Here is a 20,437-nt window from a genome sequence, read left to right on the forward strand (position 1 = left end):
TCTTTTATTCCTTATTAATAATTTGTGTTTTCTTTTGGTTATGTTTTTGATTACTTTAGCTAAGTGTTTATTAATTTTCTTAATATTTTTTAAAAAACCAACTTTTGTCTTTGTTGCTTTTCTTTGTTATTTTTTGTTTCCTTGATTTCTGCTCTTATCTTTATTATTTCTTTATACTTACTTTGGGCTTAATTTATGCTTTCTTTATGGCTTAAAGTGGAAATAGATACTTGCTTATGGATCTTTCTTTTCTAATATAAGCATTTAAGGCTTTTAAGTCATAAATGCTTATATTAAATCATTATATTTAAAGGATAGCTGTACCCCTCAAATTTTGGTATGTTGTGTTTTGTTATCATTCATTTTGAAATATTTTTAGATTTTTCTTGTGTTTTCTTCTTTGACTGTGGGTAATTCAGAAATGTATTGCTTAATTTCCAAGTATTTGGAGATTTTTCTAGATATCTTATTGTTATTCATTTCTAATTTAATTCTTTTTCTTTTTTTTTTTCTTTTTTCTTTTTGGCTAAGAGAATATAACTTATATTTTTCCGGTCCTTTAAAATTTATTGAAACTTATTTTAGGTCATGGAAGATGGTCCTTCTTGGTGAAAGTTCTATGTGGATTAGAAAAAAATGTATATTCTATATTTGTTTGGTGAAGTAGTCTGTAAATGACAATTAGGTCTAGTTAGTTGATGGTGGTATTAAAATCTCCTATAGCTTTATTCATTTTTGCTTGCTGATTTTATCAGTTTCTGAGAGATGTGTATTAAAATTTCCAACTATCATTGTGGTTTTGTCTTTTTTCCTTTTAGTGCTATCATTGTGGTTTTGTCTTTTTTCCTTTTAGTGCTCTCAATTTTCACTTCTGAATATTTATTTATTTAACTAGCATTCTATTCATTGGATTCAATGTCTTATCTCTCTGATCATATTAACTATATTTCTCTTTGTAGTTTTCTTCAGCATCCCACATTGTATCTCTCCCTTGTGTTTTTTTTTTTTCTTTTTCTGGTTTGTAGGTTTTGTTTAATGTCTTTCATTTTAGAAGCTCTTCTCCAAGGTCTTGACTGTTCATATTTAAGAATGAGGCACAAAAATGCTAGCTGGAACCTGTATGTGTGTGGGTGAGGCTTCACTGTAGCATGATAGAGTGGGGATCTGGCTCTTTGTTGGGGATGAGCACATGTCATGAGCACATGTTACTTAAGATTTCTCAGTTTAGGATTATGATTCTATCTGCTCCTCCTGGAAACCAAGTGTTTAAGAGGGGTTGGAGTTCTATACATTTGGAATGAAACTTTCACTTAAAGCCTATTATTTGGCATAGCACATGCTTCTCATTTTCAGCAATATCTTATACATAATTCTAAATATTTTCTAGAGGTATATTCTCTCGATGGCCACCAGGGTGGGGAAGGGATAGTAGCCTCTGGTTCCTAGGGAAGGGATGCTGATTATAAGTGATTCTTATAATGACCATCAATGAGTCCTCTTTTTACCCCAGTCCTTTTCAGCCTTTAAGGGTAACTAGTGACTCCAATTTCTGAGCCTTTTCAGATTTTTGTAATGGGAACCAGCTTTTTTATTGTTGAATTTCCTCCTAGCAGGCTTTCATTTTAGCCTTCTCTATTTTGTTAACTCAGTTCCTATTTGTGCATTTAATTTCCCTCATCCAAAATTTTGTGGGCATCTCTCTTCTTCTGCTGTATTTTCTTCCATTCCCTTTATCCTATGTTCTTGCCTTTTCAATTCCTTTATTGTCAGCATAGTGGAGTTTCCAGCAAGATCAAAGGTAAGTTCATATTTAGCCATGTTTTAATTGGAAGTCTTGTTCCAATGGGTATGTATGTTTAGTATTTTACTAAATACTGTTAAATTGCTTTCCAAAGTGCTGTTCTGATTCATGTTTGTTGTTTGTCAGTCTCAGCCTATCAATAGTGATGCTATTGGCTAGGAATGGCTATGGGCTCTCACCTGGGCCCGTACTTGTGGCAAGCTCCCACAGACGCTTCCCTGACTGGAGCCATTGTTGAGACTGACCTGGCCCTTGTGGTTCTTATCACGATAGTAAGACATACCTTAGCAACAGCCGTCGGGGAACTTTGAAAGAAATGAGGTTTATTATTCACCAGTCCTGGAGGGTACATGGCCTGCCCAGGGCCACACAGGAAGTTTGCAAGGAGAGAGAGAGAGAGAGAGAGTGAGTGTGGGGGCCTGGGGTTCTGCCTTTATTGGGGTCGAGGCTGGGGTGCCTAGGATTTTGCGGGTTCACTCTTCATTGGTGAATTTAAAACAACAGCGAGAACTAAGGCACAGGAAGGGAAAAGTGGGGTCATTCAAGCAGTCAGTTATCTAGGTCACGCAGAGCGGAGCTTCCTGGGTGGGGTGGCCTGGCTTTTTACCTAGTTGTGTAGCTGGCAATGTGTTTATTCAAGAGGATGTCTTTGAAATGGATGCCTTGGCAATCAAAATCCTGAAGTCAGGCACTTACACTACAATTGAAAATGCTAATTGTCAGGTACCTACCTACAATGTTCCAACCAGTAGTTGAGAATTTTTATTTCTTTGCATCCTCACCCTTTGACATTTTTGGAATCTTTAATTTCGACCAATCTGACGGGTGAAAAGTGCTGTACGATTGTTATTTAATTAGCGTTTCTCTGGCTACATTTATGGAAGTTGCTGTCAGGTAAGCATGAAGCCTGAGCGTGCGGGGGGAGGCTCCTAGGTGATTGCGCTTTGCTTCAGCAAGTCTCTCAACAAGCACAGAGGAAGGGTTTAGGGTTCATTTGCCCCTTTTGCTTTTATCTATTGGAAAGACAGGGAGCTCACTTGCCATTCTCGCGGGGGGTTGCCCACTCTCCTGGCTTCTCTTTAAGCATTCTGGCTGAAATCTCCCTGTGTGGGTCCATTGTCCAGCACTATGGGTTGGTGACCAGAGAAGCCATACTTCCGTCTCCTGCTCTGCTCCATTAGGCTTCCTGTCATTTATCCTTAAAGACAGCTACATTCTGTGACAGTGTCTGTTAGCATCCCAGTGTCAATTCCATCACTGTCCAGTTATGATAGAAAGGCTGGACATCCTAACTTATAGGGTTAAGAGTTGTGTTTTGTTTTTTTAATGAATTGCTTGTTTATATCCTTTGCTCATACTTATATTAGGTTGTTTAAATGCTTTTTGACTTTGTCTAACTTTTGCAAACATTTTAAATTTTGGTGTAATGAATCTTACAATCTTTCCCTTTATGATTTATGTTTTTGTCTTGTTTAAGAACTGTTTCCCTATGCCACAGTCAAAAAAATTATCAGAAGAAAACAGAAGACTCAATTTAAAGTTTGCTTTTCACTTTTAGCTATTTGATCCATGGAGAATTTATTTTTAAATATGATTTGAAGTAGAGACATGATGGCATTTTTCTCCCATATGGTGAGCCACTTTCCCCAGAACCCCTTAATAAATCATCTGTCCTTTCCCCATAGATGCTGCCTCTACTGTGTCCACTTACCCATTCAATAGGTAGTCACTGCTTCACTAGTGACTAGAATGGCCTAGAATAGTGCCCTAAAGGTAAGAGTGTTCAAAAGTAGAGTGACAAAGTGTCTGTAATCCTAAAGCTTGCCTTCTAGGGGCATCCTTCAGCTCTCCACTTGAACATCTCCCCTGAGCAGCCTTCCTTGACTGTACCCTCCCCAACACATCCATTTCTGCCTACCAAGGCACCTTGGTACAAGAGAGAGAATTACCACATCTATGATTCTGCACTGCATGATTTTAATTACATGTGTATTTTGCCTGCCAGGCTTTTAGCCCTCAATCACAGGGATTGTGTTTTTTTTCATCTTTATCCCCCAAATCTAACATAGGCTAGTGCTCATATGTCAAAAATTGTTCTAGAAATTTTGTCATAAATTTACCCTAAATATGATTTCAAAAGGGCTTTAGAGATAATAGGGCATGAAACAAACAAAATTAAACTATATTTTAAGCTTCTTTTTTTAATACTCAGTTACAGAAATATTATGGCATTTAATTACATATTTGCTTTCATTTAAGTTAGTACAGCTGTAAATCTTGAATGTTCCAAAAAATGTAAATATGCTTAGCTAGAACAAATATTACTCAGGATAAAAAAAATAGATAAGAATATAATGCTAATCATATGCTAATCATATACAATATAAACCATCTTATAAAAAATGTGTGTATGTGTACACACACATGGCAATGGGCTAAATTTGACAATGGGGTAAAATTTGATTCCTCTATAGCAATTAGAACAGAAGATTTAACTGATTTCAGCTATGATGTGGTTACTCAAACACCGCCCCCCATATACCCAAGAGGGAGAATTTTCCATTGAGTAAATTATTTGAAAAATTTAAAATTTTCTGGTTCAAAACTTTTTAAAGCTATCTCAGATAAGCTTCATCAAAATATCTAATGTTGGCCTTACTCACAAGCACTCCGTGATAAGTATTAAAATGGAAATACAACAACGTGATGGGAAACGAACTTAGGTTATCCTATTGTATACTTGTTGTCTGTTTCTCCCACTGAATTTACTATAATTCCAATATTATAAGAGTGCCTAGCAGCAAATTCATATGCAGTGCACAAATGAGTGCAGAAGGTATTATTAAAGATGAGGAAGTTATAAATTGATCCAGAATGGTAATTACTTAGTCAAAAAGAAATATCTTGAATGCATAGATGCTATAATCAGATAAAGCTAAAATTCCACTACTGTATTGAGGCTAGGTATCAAGTGACACTTTTGAACCAAAAATGAAATAATAGTTGAAGAGGGATTAAAAGCCTTTGGAATTTGGCCATGCCAAGCCCAAATCATTGAATTTCAGATCCAATAAGCAGGTAGACAATGAATAGGAGTGTTGTGTATGAAGACCTTGGTTCCAGCCACAACTATGTCACTGTAAGATTTTGGCCAAGGAGACACGGTTTCCTCAAATACAAAATGAGTTAAGAATACCTGCCGTGCCTTTTTTACAGAACTGTTGTAAAAATCAAATATAATTAAAATTTATACATCCTTATTCTTTAGTAATCTATTACAAGCAAAATGTCCTTATTACAATCAACACTGAAAACCAGAATGTCACTGTGACAGGCATGCAGTTCAAGAAGAACTTGCTGATCAGTGTCATCTGACAGCCTCAGCTGCAGCAGCTTCTGGATCTCCCATAGCATTTGAAGGTCGTGTTTTTCCTGGGCAGTCACTGGCAATGACTTAGCATGTGGTGTACTAAGACCTGGCCATTTCTGCCCAGTATGGGACTCTCTTCTCCAGGGGCAGTCTTTGCTCTGGATCTTACCAATGGGCTGGCCAACACTCTCCCAGAGCTGCATCTCAGTCTAGTGCTTTTCGTACTCATTCCTCCTGCCTTCCCTCTCTCCTCTCACAGGTGTCAGACCTACCACCCAGGCAGGCTCTTCCTGCCTCCTCCTGTTCCTTCTCCCCTTTGTCTTTCTCAGGCATTGCCTCCAATAAATGTTTTCACTTCTAACTCCTGTCTTGGCATCTGATTTCCAGAAGACCCAACTAACATGGTCCCTCAAATCCCAAACATCTAAAGGAATTCCTGTCAACATTTTGAATTTTCTATTTCTTTCCAGAGATTTTCATATGTATAAGTATTGTGGGCATTTTATTTTAAGATGGTCGATTTCCACTTCTTTTTCCTCTTAGCATCATATCATGCATTTATGAATAAGAGGTGATAAAGTATTTTTAGAAACATAAACCTCACAAGATGCTAACCACCACCTGATGTTCATCTACTTTAACAACGATGATGCTTGAAGACACTCAGAAATGTTTCTTGAGAATATCGCATTGAATGGCACAGCCCCAGAGAATAAGAGAATCAGAATTATCTGTAATCTCCCAATAGCTTTTTAGGGTGAGGGTCAGATTCTTCTTGCCCACAAGCCTGTGGCCTCTCTGCGGAGTCTGTTTCCATGCTGGCCTGGATTTGCTAAAGTCCAGTTGAGAGTGACCAGCAACCATAGTACCTTCAGCTCTGAGCAATCTGCTCCTTGGTAGCTGGGCTCCAATCTAAACACTCTTGTCTCTGGGTTCATACATTCTCCTGTGAAGGTGTGCTCTAAGGTGAGGCTCAGTTGAGTATCAAGCATTCCAACTTTACAAGGAGCTTCTTCATCAAAAGCTCCTGATCTAATTTAGAAGCATTACTTCACATTGACCTTGTGAAAGGAGAGAGCCTGGGCAGTTGTTGACCTGGTTGGTCGATGCTAAGAGCTCCTCTCAGAGCGCTCATGTTTGCCATTTTAGCGAAACACTGGGCATTGTTTGTACTGTTTTCATTAATATCTCTTACCTTCTAATTCTGTTTTGGTTTCACTGCTGCATTAAAGCTACAATTACATAAATACTCTAAATTTCACATCTAGGCTTTGGTAACATTTGAAGTCATTATGTACATTAATTTCAAACAGAACTCTTTTTTTTTTAATTTACCCCACTGTAAGAGTTTATTTTTTTAATGTATTTTAATGTGGGTAAATCCATATTTTCAAATTGTTTTTCTCTTTCTTTCTTGATTTTTTTTTTTTTTTGTAAGGAAGATCAGCCCTGTGTTAACATCTACCAAATCCTCCTCTTTTTTTTTACTGAGGAAGACTGGCCCTGGGCTAACATCCGTGCCCATCTTCCTCCACTTTATATGGGACACCGCCACAGCATGGCTTACTAAGGGATGCGTCGGTGCGCGCCCGGGATCCGAACCGGTGAACCCCGGGCCGCCAGCAGCGGAGCTCGTGCACTTAACTGCTTGCACCACCGGGCCGGCCCCTCTCTCTCTCTTTCTTTTTAATTTAACTTTTCAATTTGATTGTAAAACTCCACAGGGAATGTACCTCGGAAGATGCGCTTGGATGGAGCCAGCCAAAATGGGTAAAAATCTGGGCTCTCCTCTTAAATTAAGATCATTAACCTCTTTGAGCCTCTGTTTCCTCATCTGTACTGTAAAAAAGGAATAAAATGAGATCCTTTTAGCCTTGAGAGGGGACAATATCGTGATGTGTGCAATATTTCTGCAAGATATTAGCACTAATTTGAGGACAGTTCTTCTCTTCCTTTGAATGGAAGTCTACAATTGGAATTGTTAAACAATTGCACTTTCACTCAGACTTAGGCTTGCTTCTTTACTATGAATCCGCTAATTCCATTTGCCTTCAAGCTGCTCTAAAGAGAGTACACGGGAGACTGGTCCATTGGCTGTTTCACACCGTAGTCAAAGCATTTCTGATTTCTGTCTTTAAAGTGATATTCACAAGTGCTCTTGCTTTCCACACCACAGTCCTTCCCTATAATCAAATTTCCAGGATTACAAACAGAGCTATCATTCACCAACATCTTTAGCATAAGGAATCATGAAAACAGTGTAAATTCCTAAGTCCAAACAGTCCTGAAATTAAAAAAGGCAGCACTGAGTCCTCTAGAGAGCATAGATTTGGCAATGTCACCTAGATTTGTCATGTGCTAGCTGCAAACATTTAAGCAATAGCTCCTTGTAACCTTTGTTGCTCGTTGGTAACATGAACATAATGACCGTGTTTATAGTTTTTTTTTTTAGAAGATATTTTTTTAAAGCTAGTTTTAATTTTTGCATCTTATAAATATCTCTTCTGTGGTTTGAGCTTTCAAAACTGTGATTGATTTTCCAATTTCCATTATAGAATGTTTTTCTTTTCTATGAAGCCAAAGAAATAATCTCTTAAAACCACAGAATGTAATCTTTCGAAATAAATGAAAAATGATAGAGACATTGGATCCACCGAACTGAAGATAAACACAGGCCAGGCTACCAAGCTGAGAAGTGTCTGTTGAGAGGGAGGGGCCGAGTCAGGTAGCATTGTTCCCTATGGATCCCAGTTTTATCTTTCCCGTCAACTAATATAATAGGGAAATACTTGTAGTGTTCGATGATGTCTTCCACCGAATCAAATTTCTGAAACACAGGAAAGAAGGTTAATGAAAATTTAGATATCTTTTGTGTCTGTAGATTAAAGTACAGCCTAAGATGCTTCATTTTACTTAGGGAAGAGGTTAACTTATTTAAAATTTTTTGGATTGTAAAGATGTGTCAGAAAGTGATTTTTAAAAAAGGATGTGGCAAACAAGCTCTTGAAGGATGAGTGATACGAATGATGAGATAGCAAGGGGGAATATAGGGCCTGGGGAGACCAAAGTGAATCTTATGGCAGCTCTCTAACCTTCCACCCATGGAGTGTTCACCAGAGTCGGGTCACACAGGTCAAGCTCCACTCTGTTGGGACCACACGCTCCTATCATGAGCAATTCAGATAGTTATTTACACAGCAGTTGACCAGAAGAATCTGTGGTGCCTCCCTTACCTTGACTCCAACTGTGACAACCCAAAATGTGGAAGATCAAGGCCTGATCTTCACTTAGTAAATTGGTGGGAAAGGCCTGCAGGGAACACTCCCTCCTGTAAACCCCTCTTGTTCTAACGAATTCCAGCGTAATAAGAAAGAACAGTGATGACCACAGTGCTGCTGGTAGTTCTTAGCCAATTTAAGCTTCCTTCCCTGGGCTTCTTGTGAAATAATGAGGTGACAGCAGATCATTACACTTTTATGTTTCTAGAGATGTACAGATAAAGGGCTCTGGTGATTTAATGGAAAGTGAGATTATTTCAAGTTTAAGGGGATCAGGAAGTGCTTTGTTGAAGATACAGACTTGAAATGGGCTATACATTCTGGGTGATTCTAGGTAAGTGGACAAGGAGGGTTTAGCGATATTTAAAGCAGAGGAAGAAGCACGTACAAAGACAGGTGCTGAGAACACTTGGGCATAGACAATAATCCTGATGAGCTGAGTTTGGCTGAGTTCTTGAGAGGGGATATTGGGAGATAATTAGGAAGAGCTTGCACAACTTGCCTTCTATGCCTTCAGACAACATTGATCCTCCTCAGGAACCTTGGGAAGTGAGCAGGGCAGGTAGAATGACCTTCCCTGAAGAGCTAAGGAAACTGCAGCTCAGAGATGTGGACTGACTTGCTCAGAGGTCACAGGGCTAGAGGGCCAGGACCAGGAACAGAACCTGGTTTTTCTGGATTCACATCTGTTCATTCCTTTATACAACTTTGCCTATGGCTTGTGACCCTCGTGCTCCAACAGACCAGGGTGGAGATGACACAGGCTGAAGGAAGAGAGTCACAGGGCTACGACTTTGATTCTGCTTTCATTTTGTATACTCCTTCCTCTGCCCAGTATATCCTAGCACAGAAGTGTTCATAGGCCTTAGGGGTACCCAACAAGGAAGGAGATTGTCAAGGTCCCTGTCCTCATGGAGATTACCTTCTGGTGGGGGCAGGCAGAAAATAATTTCCTAAACAAATAGATAATCTCATGTAGGGATAATGTGCTGTGGAAATAATCAGCTTTGGGCTTGAGAACCTCAGTAGGCCACCTTGGGGCCTTCCCTTGGGGGCTGCCTAAGGCTGCTGTGAGGGGAACTTCTTTTTCCTCAGGGGAGCACTGAGTTGAAACACTAGAAACCTGTAACTACCGTGGCCGTGTCCTCCTTCCTGCCACTTGTGGAGGGTGTGAAGAGCAAATAAGCATCACAGTGGGGGAAATATCTTGGGGAAGGAGGCGTGGAGTGATGAATCTTGTGACAATGACCAGTCCTGGATCCACCCCATTCCTGTCATTCCCGGTAACTGAGTCAACACACCTCCCTCCTCTCCACCTAAGCTCATTTGAGTTGGGTTTTGCTTTTCGCACTAGAAGAGTCCTAGTTAAGTCTGTAAGCCACTTGCTCCTCTGGATCTGTGCAGTTTTCACTGAGATAAGCTATTTGCCTGCCCCTAATAGGTATACATGACTGTTAGTTCCCGCCTGATGCTAAGGTAAGGTGGTTTCCCAGGTGTCCAACAGGGAAAGTAATTATTTTGCTACAGAAGTCGTAAGTGAAGGGTCTGTGAGATCAAGTGCCTGAGTTCCAAGCAGGGCTGTCCCCACCACTAGCTGTGTGACCTTGGGCAAGTTTCTTACACTGTCTCAGTGATGGTAATATTAGGACCTACCTCTGAGGGCCATTGTGAGGATTAACTGAGTTGACGCATGTACAGCATTTAGAAGAGAGCTCAGTATACAGTGAGTGCTTAATAAATGTCAGTCATTATTTGACCTTCTTCCTTCTAGGTTTGCCAAGAACATGATGAAAAATCACTGAAATCACCAGAGAAGTTTATAGACTATCATCATAAGCTTTTAGGACGAAAGGAAATTTTTATATTTCATTTCCAGTTATAAACTAAGGACAGAGTTTTCTTTCTCTTTCATCATACTTGACACAACAAAAAGTGATTTATGAAAAAAACTTTTCATGCAGAACTCTTCCACAAAATTGGTTAACCCACATCGCCCAGAGGAAATCCTCTTTCCTGGTGTTAATCTTCAGAGGGAAAATGCTTGCTTCATATTCTCATTCCTGTTTTCTTTAGGATGGTCCCGAAATAATGAATTCAATATTAATTGTTATAATGATCTACTACACGGATGACATTTTGTATAAAATTGTAATTTTAACAAGTAGTAGGAAGCAAGCAAAACAGGAGCAATAAATCATACTGTCATTTCTTATTATTGACTTCTAGCAATAGGCTCACAATCCATATATTACCCTACAGAGACTTGTAAAAAAGATTATAATTAAGCTCTTATTTTCATATTAAATGATTTTTTTTCCAGAGGACAGAAAATGTCATCCTATTATTAGATCTTAAAATTTGTTTAAACCTTTTGTATTTGCCCTATATACCAACTGTAGGTGATATTTCACTGCCAGAAAGGTAAATACCTCTGTTTGGGTACACTCATAGGAGTGAAAGAAGAAAAGAGAGAAAGAGAGAGAGATGCAAAGAGAGAGGGAGGAGAGAAGCTGACAGGGGAGTGAGAAATAAACCCATGGGTTAATTCACTCTGTCTCCTAGTCTTTAAAGTTTAATTTATCAAGTAAACATCTATCATAATTTTCAGCAACTTATCACAAACATCTGCAGGACACGGGAAGTTCTGATAATTGAGATTGCTCCCTTCTATGAGCTTTTACAGAGATGTTGACAAGCGTGATTTCTAAAACTTGGGTGCAGGGTTGATGTCCGGCAGGGAAAGCACTGCAGGTTATCTATGGCAGGCACCTCTCTGGCTGGCCAGGGCTGGTGTTCCACCAGGTACTCAATATTTCCAGTCTCAGCCTGCTTAGGTGCCTGCATAGATGGGTACAGGTTACCGGGGCATCCCCTGGATGGCAGGAACTCCACCTTACTCCACTCCATGAATGGAGCACTGAGTCTAGCATAGTTTGGCATAAAATTAATACTTGGCCAATAACTGAGAAAGTGGGTGTAGGGGGCTGAATGGTGGACACGGTTCTATGTCATGTCCTAATCCCTGGAATCTGTGACTATTACCTTATATATGAAAAGAGTGACTACTACTTTACGTGACAAAAAACAGGATTAAGTTTAAGGGTCTTGGGAGTAGGAGCTTATCCTAGGTTATCCCAAAAAGAAATCACATGTATCCTTGTAAGATAGAAGCAGACGGAGATTCATTCAGAAGAGAGGAAGAGGCAGTGTGACCATAGAGGCAGAGATTAGAGCGGTGTGGCCACAAGCTGAGGAAGCCAAGGGTTGCCGACAGCCACCAGAAGCTGGAGGCGGCAAGGGATCATCGTTCCCCAGGAGCCTCCAGAAGGAGTGTGGCCCTGCCGACACCTCGATTTTGGATTTCCAGCCTCCAGAACTGCGAGAGAATACATTTCTGTTGTTCTAAGCCACCAAGTTTGTGATACTTTGTTACAGCAGCCACAGGAAACTAATACACTGGGTGCTTCCTGAATCTGATTTCAGACATGGGTTTCTAGCCACATGGCTAACAGAATGGCCCAAATACCTAATATGCAGCAAAACAGACTTTCCCAGCCTCATTCTTCACATTCATATGTGGGCTCGCTCGCCTTCTGTGCTCGTGACATGTTGTGGCTTTCCTGGGGGACCTCGTCCGGGCGTCTCCTGTAACTTCATGGTCGCAGTGTGGGCTTGTCCTCACCTATGCCTGGGTCACACAGATCTCATGAAGGGGCTTTCAGGAATCATTTAAGATGGAAACCCATACTTATTAAGCACCTGCCTCTCTGTGTCTCTATTTACACCATTTCATCTTACACTCAAAATAACTCCCTTGAGGTAGGTATTGCTCATTGTATGTGTGGTTAAAATTCTAAAGTTTGCAAGACAGCCAAAAAGCCACAGGAAATCAAAACTGTCCTTGAAAACCCTGTCTCATGACATTTTTCCTGCAGAGTCGACTAAGATGCTAATTTATTCAAGCACCAAATGAAGTAGCTAGTAGCTGGCTTGCATTTAGCAGAGGTTTGCTGTATCAAATTCTTTTATCTTTTTTTAAAAGATGGGAGATTCTTCCTTAGCAAGGCAAAGGGCCCACTCTGGCTGGTCTCTCTCTTACACAGGGCACCACTTGTTCAGAGGAAAGGCAGGAAGAACCACCTGTAAATTGTCCTTTTTCACCCAGCACCTGGCACACAGTAAACTCCATGTAAGTGTTACCTAGTCTTCAACCAACGCTCTGGGCTGTTTTCAGGCAGGCTGGGGGTTGTTTTGCACTTGGTCATGATGTTATCTGAGACTATTTAAGGAAGTCGACATTCTTGCAGACCACACTGAACCCCAGCTTTGCTGTATACTAGCGGTGACTGTGGGCTAGTTACACAGCATTTCTGTGCCTCAGTTTCACCATTGGTTAAATGAAGATATCGGCAGCACCCACCTCACAGGGTTGGTGTGAGGATGAAACCATCAAGTCAATTAATAATTGTTGACAGCATAGAATAGTGCCTGGGCATAGTACACATATGTGAGTGTTAAATACATGTATGAAAAGGAAACTCTTGCCTGAGGGATGCACGGGAGGAGAAAATTTTGAAACAACACAAAAAGGGTCTTCTTAAAATAGGTATTGGAATCCCTAAGGGGTCCTCGGTGACAATAATTAGAGCCACTCACCTGGAAGCTGACTGTCTAATCTCTGGGCTGTCTGTCATAGATGACAACTGTTTACCTGCTGAGGCAGTCAGGGAACCGGTGACAATCTGATTAAACACTATTAGGATATTATCACAGAGCTGCTGATTCCTCTTTTAGTAGCAGACCAAAGTATGGCATGTTGGGGGAAAAAAGCTGTAACCTCTTCAGCTCTGTTTCCTCACTGGTAAAAGGGGTTTAATAAAGCCTACTTCTCCGAGTTTTTGCAAGGACAAATGCGAGAGCAAATTAAACATCATCTCACAGAGGGTCCAGCACCTGTTAGGGCACATGATTTCCATTTTCTGTATTCTCTAGGGAAAAGGAATCCTTAATCCCAAGAACTTAAAAGTCATATAAAGCCTTTTTTTAAAATGAGAAATTCTATAAGTTGGAAGCATATATAGTAGCAGAAAGGGAAATTGAGCTGGAAAGTCCATTAGCAATAGGTATCTAGTTGAGGGGAACTATATCTTAGTTGTTATGACTCAGTCATAATAATGGAAATAGAATGACTAACGTTTACTGTGGGCTTGATCACCCCAGGCAGTGTCCTGAGTGTTTTACATTCATTAACTCACTAATCCTCATCACACAGGGAAAAATGGGCTACATCTCTCTTTAGTTTGGCCGTAACATTTTCTTAATGCGGCTGTATTTAGCAGATTTAGATACTAATCAATGTATTCACTCATTCTCTCTTTTATGCCCAGACTTTCCCGGGCTGTAGCAAAGATTGGTGGACTGACCCCTCGGGAGCCTGGCTAGTGCCGACCACACCTCTCCAGCCACATGTGTCTGAGTAAAGGGCTCTGGATCAGACCCTGGGTTTAAGCTGGAATCTTCACACAGCTGCTGGTAGGATTTTCACATATGTGCCTACCTGGAACATTTTAGCATTAGTTCCCTGGCAATATTCCTTATTTTTATATCTATTGAAGAACAATAGATATTTGTGTGAAAGTTCTAGTTTCATACTATATTAGTTTTCTTGGGCCTTTGTAACAAAGTACCACAGAGTGGGTGCAGGAGGCTTAAACAACAGAAATTTACTTTCTCACGGTTCTAGAGGCTGGAAGTCTAAGATCAAGGTGTCAGCAGGATTGGTTTCTTTTGAGGCCTCTCTCCTTGGCTTGTAGATGGACATCTTCTCACTGTGACTTCACATCTGTGTGTGTCTGTGTCCTGATCTCTTTTTATAAGGACACCAGTCCTTAGGCCCCCACTACTGACCTCATTTTAACTTAATTGCCTCTTAAAGACCCTATCTCCAAAACCAGTCACATTCTGAGGTCCCAGGCATTAGGGCTTCAACATATGAATTTGGTGGGGGACACAATTTAGCCCATAATATACACCAACAGATGAAATTGAGGTCTGAGGATGCTGAATGAGAATTACTGAACTGTAGAAGTGTAGACTTGAACATTTATATCTGAAGAAAGTAAAGCCCAGAGAAGTTAAGTGACAGGCCTGAGTTCAGACACTTAGTAATGGTGACTCAGAACTTGAACACTACTCTTTCCTTTCTTCCTTCCTTCCAAGAAGAGTTGAAAAAGCAGCCTCTCCCTGCCCTCTCACTTACTACCTGTCTGTCTCTAGCCATTTAATTAACTTTCTGAGCCTCAGTTTCCCTACATCTAAGATAGGAACAATTGCTATGTCAAAGAGTTGTTGAGGATTAAAATGAGATAATGCAGACAGAGTATAATGTAGATAGATATGCAGATAATGCAGACAGACCACAGCCTAGCATAAACTCATTCAGTGACCATCAATCTCCTTTCTCCTTACTCTTTGATTTATTCATACAGTTATTAATGAATGCTTTAATTGATGCCTTCTTTCACCTAGCTGCCTATCAGCAGATCTGTACTGAAGACAGGCATGCTCAGCGTAGCACTGAATGCTGTGATTGAGCTCACATTCAACTTAGCCAGACAAACCTACCGATTTCTAATGAATGCTAACAGATGCTATCAGAAATGCCTGCAGTGGGAGTTCAGCGCTGGGGCGGGGGAGGGATATGGCATTAACATGGGGTTCAGTGGAGGCTTCCTGAGAAGCTGAATTTAGATGCCTCTTGCAGAATGAGTTTTCTTTAATGGGCAAAGCAGGATAGAGGGTGCATGGAATGGTCAGGATTGGTTGCTGGCCCTGTGAGCTGAAGTGTAAGATGTGCAGGGAATGCTCGTGGACAGGGCTGGCAGGATTAGATTACATTCTCCAACTCCAGGGCGGCGCTCTTTTCTCCTATCCTGCAGTCATGGGGATGTGGAGATGACTGGGTTAGCATCCCCCGACTCTCCCCTCATTTGTTGTCTTTAGCCTGGAAAAGGGAAGCCAGGCTCAGTTATACCCACCTCATCTCCTCTGAGTCCAGTCCCCAGGGCAAACTGCTGATTCCTCTCCAGGAAGCGGATTTTCACGTTGTAGACTTTGTTCCCATAAAACACCACCAAGACGTAGGGTTCTGCCCTGGATTTCGTGGAACAGTCTCGGACCAAGAAAGTACCATCCTGAAGCAAAAGGAAGAATGATCATCTTCTCAGGCATGCCAGTGTCCCACCCTCACAACATTGGCAACAGCGATGCATGCCTGTGTGAGATCCCCAAATGGCTTTAGTTTTTGGCAAACCAGTTCTTTATTCAATTTAATTCAGTAAATATTTAATGAGTGTCAGTATGTATAAGGGTTCTTGTTATTTTCTGAAAAGTGTACCAAACAGATCATGACACCTTCTTCTTCCAATTCTTCCAACATCCTCTACTCAGTGTCATGCCTACAACCTTAGCGTGATGTTCATGGGTAAAAGCACCAACCTGTCTTGTGGTTTTATCTCTCGTTGCTCCTGCAGTCTCCAGCCCCTGCATCTTGGCTCCACTCAACCTACCATTTCCCAAAGGTGCCATCTTGCTTTTGGGCTCCAAGCTTTTGCACATGCCATCCCCTCTGCATGGAGTAGCCCCCTTCCCCTTGCTGGGTGTGCTTCCCTTCACCTGCCAATGTTCACATATTTCGTGTTCTGCCTGATGCTCAGGTATTATTCTAAAGAAAGTGGGAGCCATTGGAGGCTTTGAGCGGGAAAGGCTTTTAGCATAATAAATTGGGCCTCTGTGTGGGGAGATGTCCATATAGGACTAGGCTCCCCCAAAACGATGTGGGGCTTCAAAGTCATTGGTACTAAAATGAATGGAGAGACTCTCTGAGGGAGGAGAAAATACGGCCTAGGGTGAGGCGGAGGCAAGTGCAGGGCAAGGAAAAGGAGACAGAAAAGGAATTGAAGAAGATGTCTGAGAGAGAGAAGGAAACCCAGAAGCTTCAGTGTTACAGAAGCCAAGGGAGGAGAGCGAGGGATTCCAAAATAAGGTCAACAGTGTAAAATGGTCTGAGGGCTGCGAATAGGCACACTGCATGGAAACCGAAATAATCAGGCAACAACAACCAACGAACCAAACACACAGATACAGAGAACAGATTGGTGGTTACCAGGGCGAAAAGGAGTGAAGGAGCACATGTGTACGGTGATGGACAGCGACTAGACTTTTGGCGGTGAACACCATGTAGTCTATACAGAAGGTGAAATATAATGATGTACACCTGAAACATGTACAATATTATAAATCAATGTTACCTCAATTAAAAAAAAAAAGAAAAAAAAGAAACAATCAGGCACACCCTGGGGAATAGCTCAAGATGAAGGTCTGGTCATAAAAGGCCAAGAAATGAAGCAATCCTCCTGAATATAATCACACTCACAAGGCTTAGTTTTGTGCTTACAGCATGCCATTTCTGATGAAAAATACTGAAAAATCTGTAACTGTAGTTGCACAGATTGTTGTATAGATGGTTATAAATGATCCACAAAGAATAGATCCACAATAGAATAGTAAGATCTGTAAAGGATAGATCTAATTAGATGTGTGCAGCACTTACTATCTATTCTTTATATAGATGGATATATACAATAATTTGTATTTATAATAATTGTTATATATAATTACCTCTATATATAGACTATATTTAATATATCTATATATTTATATATAAATATATAAAAAATTTACATTTACACATAATATAAAATTATTTATATATTATATATATTATATATAACTAACATTTATAGATATTCTAGATAACGGTTATACTACTATATCATAATGCTATAAATATATTAAAGTCATAAAACTATAGTGATGTTATGATGATGCTGGCAGCTCAGGCTTATTGAGAATTACTCTCAGGATGCCAAGCACTTTACACACATTGTTTCATTTGATTTTTACATAAAATTTGAGGAATTATCTTAGTCCCATTTTGTAGGTAAGGGAATCAGGATCTAAGAGCTTAAGTGAATCCCCTAATGTGTTAGAGCTAGTCAATGGAATGCCTAAAAGTCAAGCCCAAATTCTTGCTCTTTAAATATGCCAGCCTCCAAGTACATAAAATGGGATTGAGAGATTTTCTGGAACTCGTTCTGCCTAAACATTCAGCCATAATTGAAGCCTTAAAACTCAAGCACAGAACATTGCCAAAGATCAGAAAGGGAGAGGAAGCCAAGACGCATGACCAATTTGGGGTTTATCATCTTAAACTCTGCAATGAGTTTGTCACAATGAATCTGGGCAATCCTGTAATTTAAATTAAGTTATCTTTCATAAATGGGAAACACATTTTGACAAAACTAACTGAGACAAACAGAATAGGAAAAGATGAAGTCATTCAGCTGAGACTCTGTTTTCTCAGTGTTTTTTTGGGAGGAGGCAGAAACAGGCACACGGAAGGGTCGGGAAGGGAGTATTGACTGAATGGCCAAACATTGCTGGAAGGGCATTATGTGACATATACATTGCTCTTCTAGCACCATCCCCACATTGGCTTCTGGAAGCATGTCTTCTAAGAGCAGTTTTTCGGTTGAGAGACAGGCTCAGAGAGTGTGATAGCCCCTTTGGTGCTGATTAGCCAAGAAGAGGAGCCAAGGTTGGAGCTGAGCCTGTGCCAGTCTGGCTCCACTCTTCCACCATTCTACCCAGCAGAGGTCAGCGTGGTGGGATTCCCCAGGGAGAGGGAACGGAGGGTCCTCAAGGCAAGGCACCACCTAACCGCCTATGGCTCCCCATCTAGGATGTAAAGAACTATCATGGCTACAAGAGGCAGCCATGGTTTTGTGAAAAGAGCACTGATCTTTTCTGCCACTTGCTCCACCTTGTGACCAAGAACCTGACTTAGCCTCAGTTTCCTTCTCTGGAAAATGAGATAGTTCTATTTCTTCCTATATGTTCAAGATACTTTGGTAGCAACTGTATTAATTTCCTACTGCTGTTATAACAAATTACCATGAATTTAGTGGATTAAAACACAAATGTATTCTCTTACAGGTCTGGAGGTCGAATTCTGATATGGGTCTTACTGGGCTAAAATCAAGGTATCAGTAGGGCTGGGTTCCTTCTGGAGGTTCTAGAGAAGAATCCGTTTCCTTGCCTTTTCCAGCTTCTGGAGGCCACCACTAGTCCTTGACTCATGGCCACCCATCTCTGACTCTGACATTTCTGCCTCTGTCTTATAAGGACCCTTGTGATTACATTGAACCCACCCAGATAATTCAGAATAATCTCCCCATTTCAAGACTTTTAACTTAATCACACCTGCAAAGTTCCTTTTTCCAGGCAAGGTGACATAGTCACAGGTTTTGGGGATTAGTATGTGGTCATCTTGTGTGTGTGGGTCATTATTCTGTTTACCATAGAAACTTACACATAGTTTATCTTATTTAATTTTATAACATCAATTCTGAAAACTAGGTTTTATTAAAATTTATTAGATACCTATCATTATTCACCCATCCACTAATTAACTAACTTATTCATTTTGTATTTCCTCATTCAACCATGACCATTTTAGTGGTTAGTTGAGGATAAGTTTTGATGTTGCAGTGGTCTTGATAGCCTTTCTCTCCCTTCTAAACAATCTAGTAGAGTTCTCTGCACACAGCAGAGTAGTTGCTGAATAGCTGTTTCCTATTTGTGATCATGGTTATAGCAGTCATTTGATCTGATTGCCAATATTCCAGGTCTTCTCTCCTTTTGGTCACATGGTAGGTTTGTACTTCCCCACCCTTTTCAAAGTTAAGTCTGGTCATGTGACTTACTTTGGCCAATGAAATGTGAGCAGAGGTGAAGTGTTAAGAGCCAGTGTGACTGGTGTGAGCACACACTGTGATGGAGCCTCCAGCAGTCTGTGTCTCCCCACCCAAACCTGTCTTGGACGTGGAGTGCAAGCAAGAAATAAAGTTTTGTTATGCTAAGCAACTGAGATCTTGAGGTTGTTTGTTACTATAGTATAACCTATCATATCCTAACTGTTACAGCATCCATGGTCCCTGCTCCTTTCCTGAAGAAGTGAGGCACAAAGACCCAACTGGACCTTGGGCAGACCTTCAGTAAGGAGATAAAACTTGAAGAAAGCAGAAGGAAGGCACCTTCCATGTGACCTCCATTTATACCCCAGCTTCCACATTTGGTCTCCAAAATACTAGTTCCTTAGGGTTGATTTTACTATTTTCATTTAACAAATAAGGAAACCTACACTTAAAGATATTTAGGGACTTGAGAAAGTTACACAGCTGATAAGTGACACAACCAAGTCTCAAATCTAAAACTCTGAAATCCCCCTTTCAGTTACAACATCCCCAGCATTGAGAAATGCAGGGCGATGCAGGAACCACTACATCAAAGCACACTGCTTGTTGTGTCCCGTGACCTCTGGGCAGGAAACCATAGGATGACTATAGAAACAATGAGATGGGCCCTGTAGAAGGCATTACCTTGTTCTCCTTCATTAATGCCTCTTCTACTGCCTGGCGGCTGTACTCTCCAATGTACCATTCGTTGTGTTGGACGTCCTGCAATAGAGGTTAAATGATGATTATTTTAGGGTCAAAGGGAAGTACCAATGTACCATTCATTGTGCTGGACGTCCTGCAGTAAAGGTTAAATGATGAATATTTTAGGGTTAAAGGGAAGTACTAATTATTAATTAATTAACTAAAATTTACTTTCGTTCCACCAGTGCCAAATCACAGTTTGATTTATATCAGATATGCAGGACAAAAATTCCATCCCTGGATCTGGATATGGACACAGAAAAAGTAACTGCAGCTTAGGAATTATGAAATTGGCATGACGAAGTCCGTCTGGCATTGAAAGTAATCAGAAATTTCTCCCCATCTATTGAGAAAGGCCCTCCGGCACCATGCTCAGAATGGATAATAAACCGTCTACCTATCAATGCTTTCTGAATCTGTCCCTGGG

The 20,437-nt window shown here is 40.6% G+C and overlaps 1 protein-coding gene across 1 annotated transcript in view; it reads right to left on the reverse strand.

Moving 5' to 3' along the window:
- Positions 1 to 4,002: 4,002 nt before the first annotated feature.
- Positions 4,003 to 20,437, reverse strand: part of CLNK (cytokine dependent hematopoietic cell linker) — a 114,295-nt gene continuing 97,860 nt past the window's right edge. The window contains exons 16-18 of the mRNA XM_087434742.1: positions 19,951 to 20,028; positions 15,487 to 15,642; positions 4,003 to 7,998 (exon numbers count right to left, since the gene is read on the reverse strand). Of these exons, the coding sequence (XP_087290868.1) occupies positions 7,852 to 7,998; positions 15,487 to 15,642; positions 19,951 to 20,028 (381 nt within the window). The 3' untranslated portion in view covers positions 4,003 to 7,851. The remainder of the gene's footprint in view (positions 7,999 to 15,486; positions 15,643 to 19,950; positions 20,029 to 20,437) is intronic.

This window comes from Ceratotherium simum, chromosome 8 (assembly GCF_057802395.1).
Source record: "Ceratotherium simum simum isolate JZ-2026a chromosome 8, ASM5780239v1, whole genome shotgun sequence".
Classification (NCBI taxonomy): Eukaryota; Metazoa; Chordata; class Mammalia; order Perissodactyla; family Rhinocerotidae; genus Ceratotherium; species Ceratotherium simum.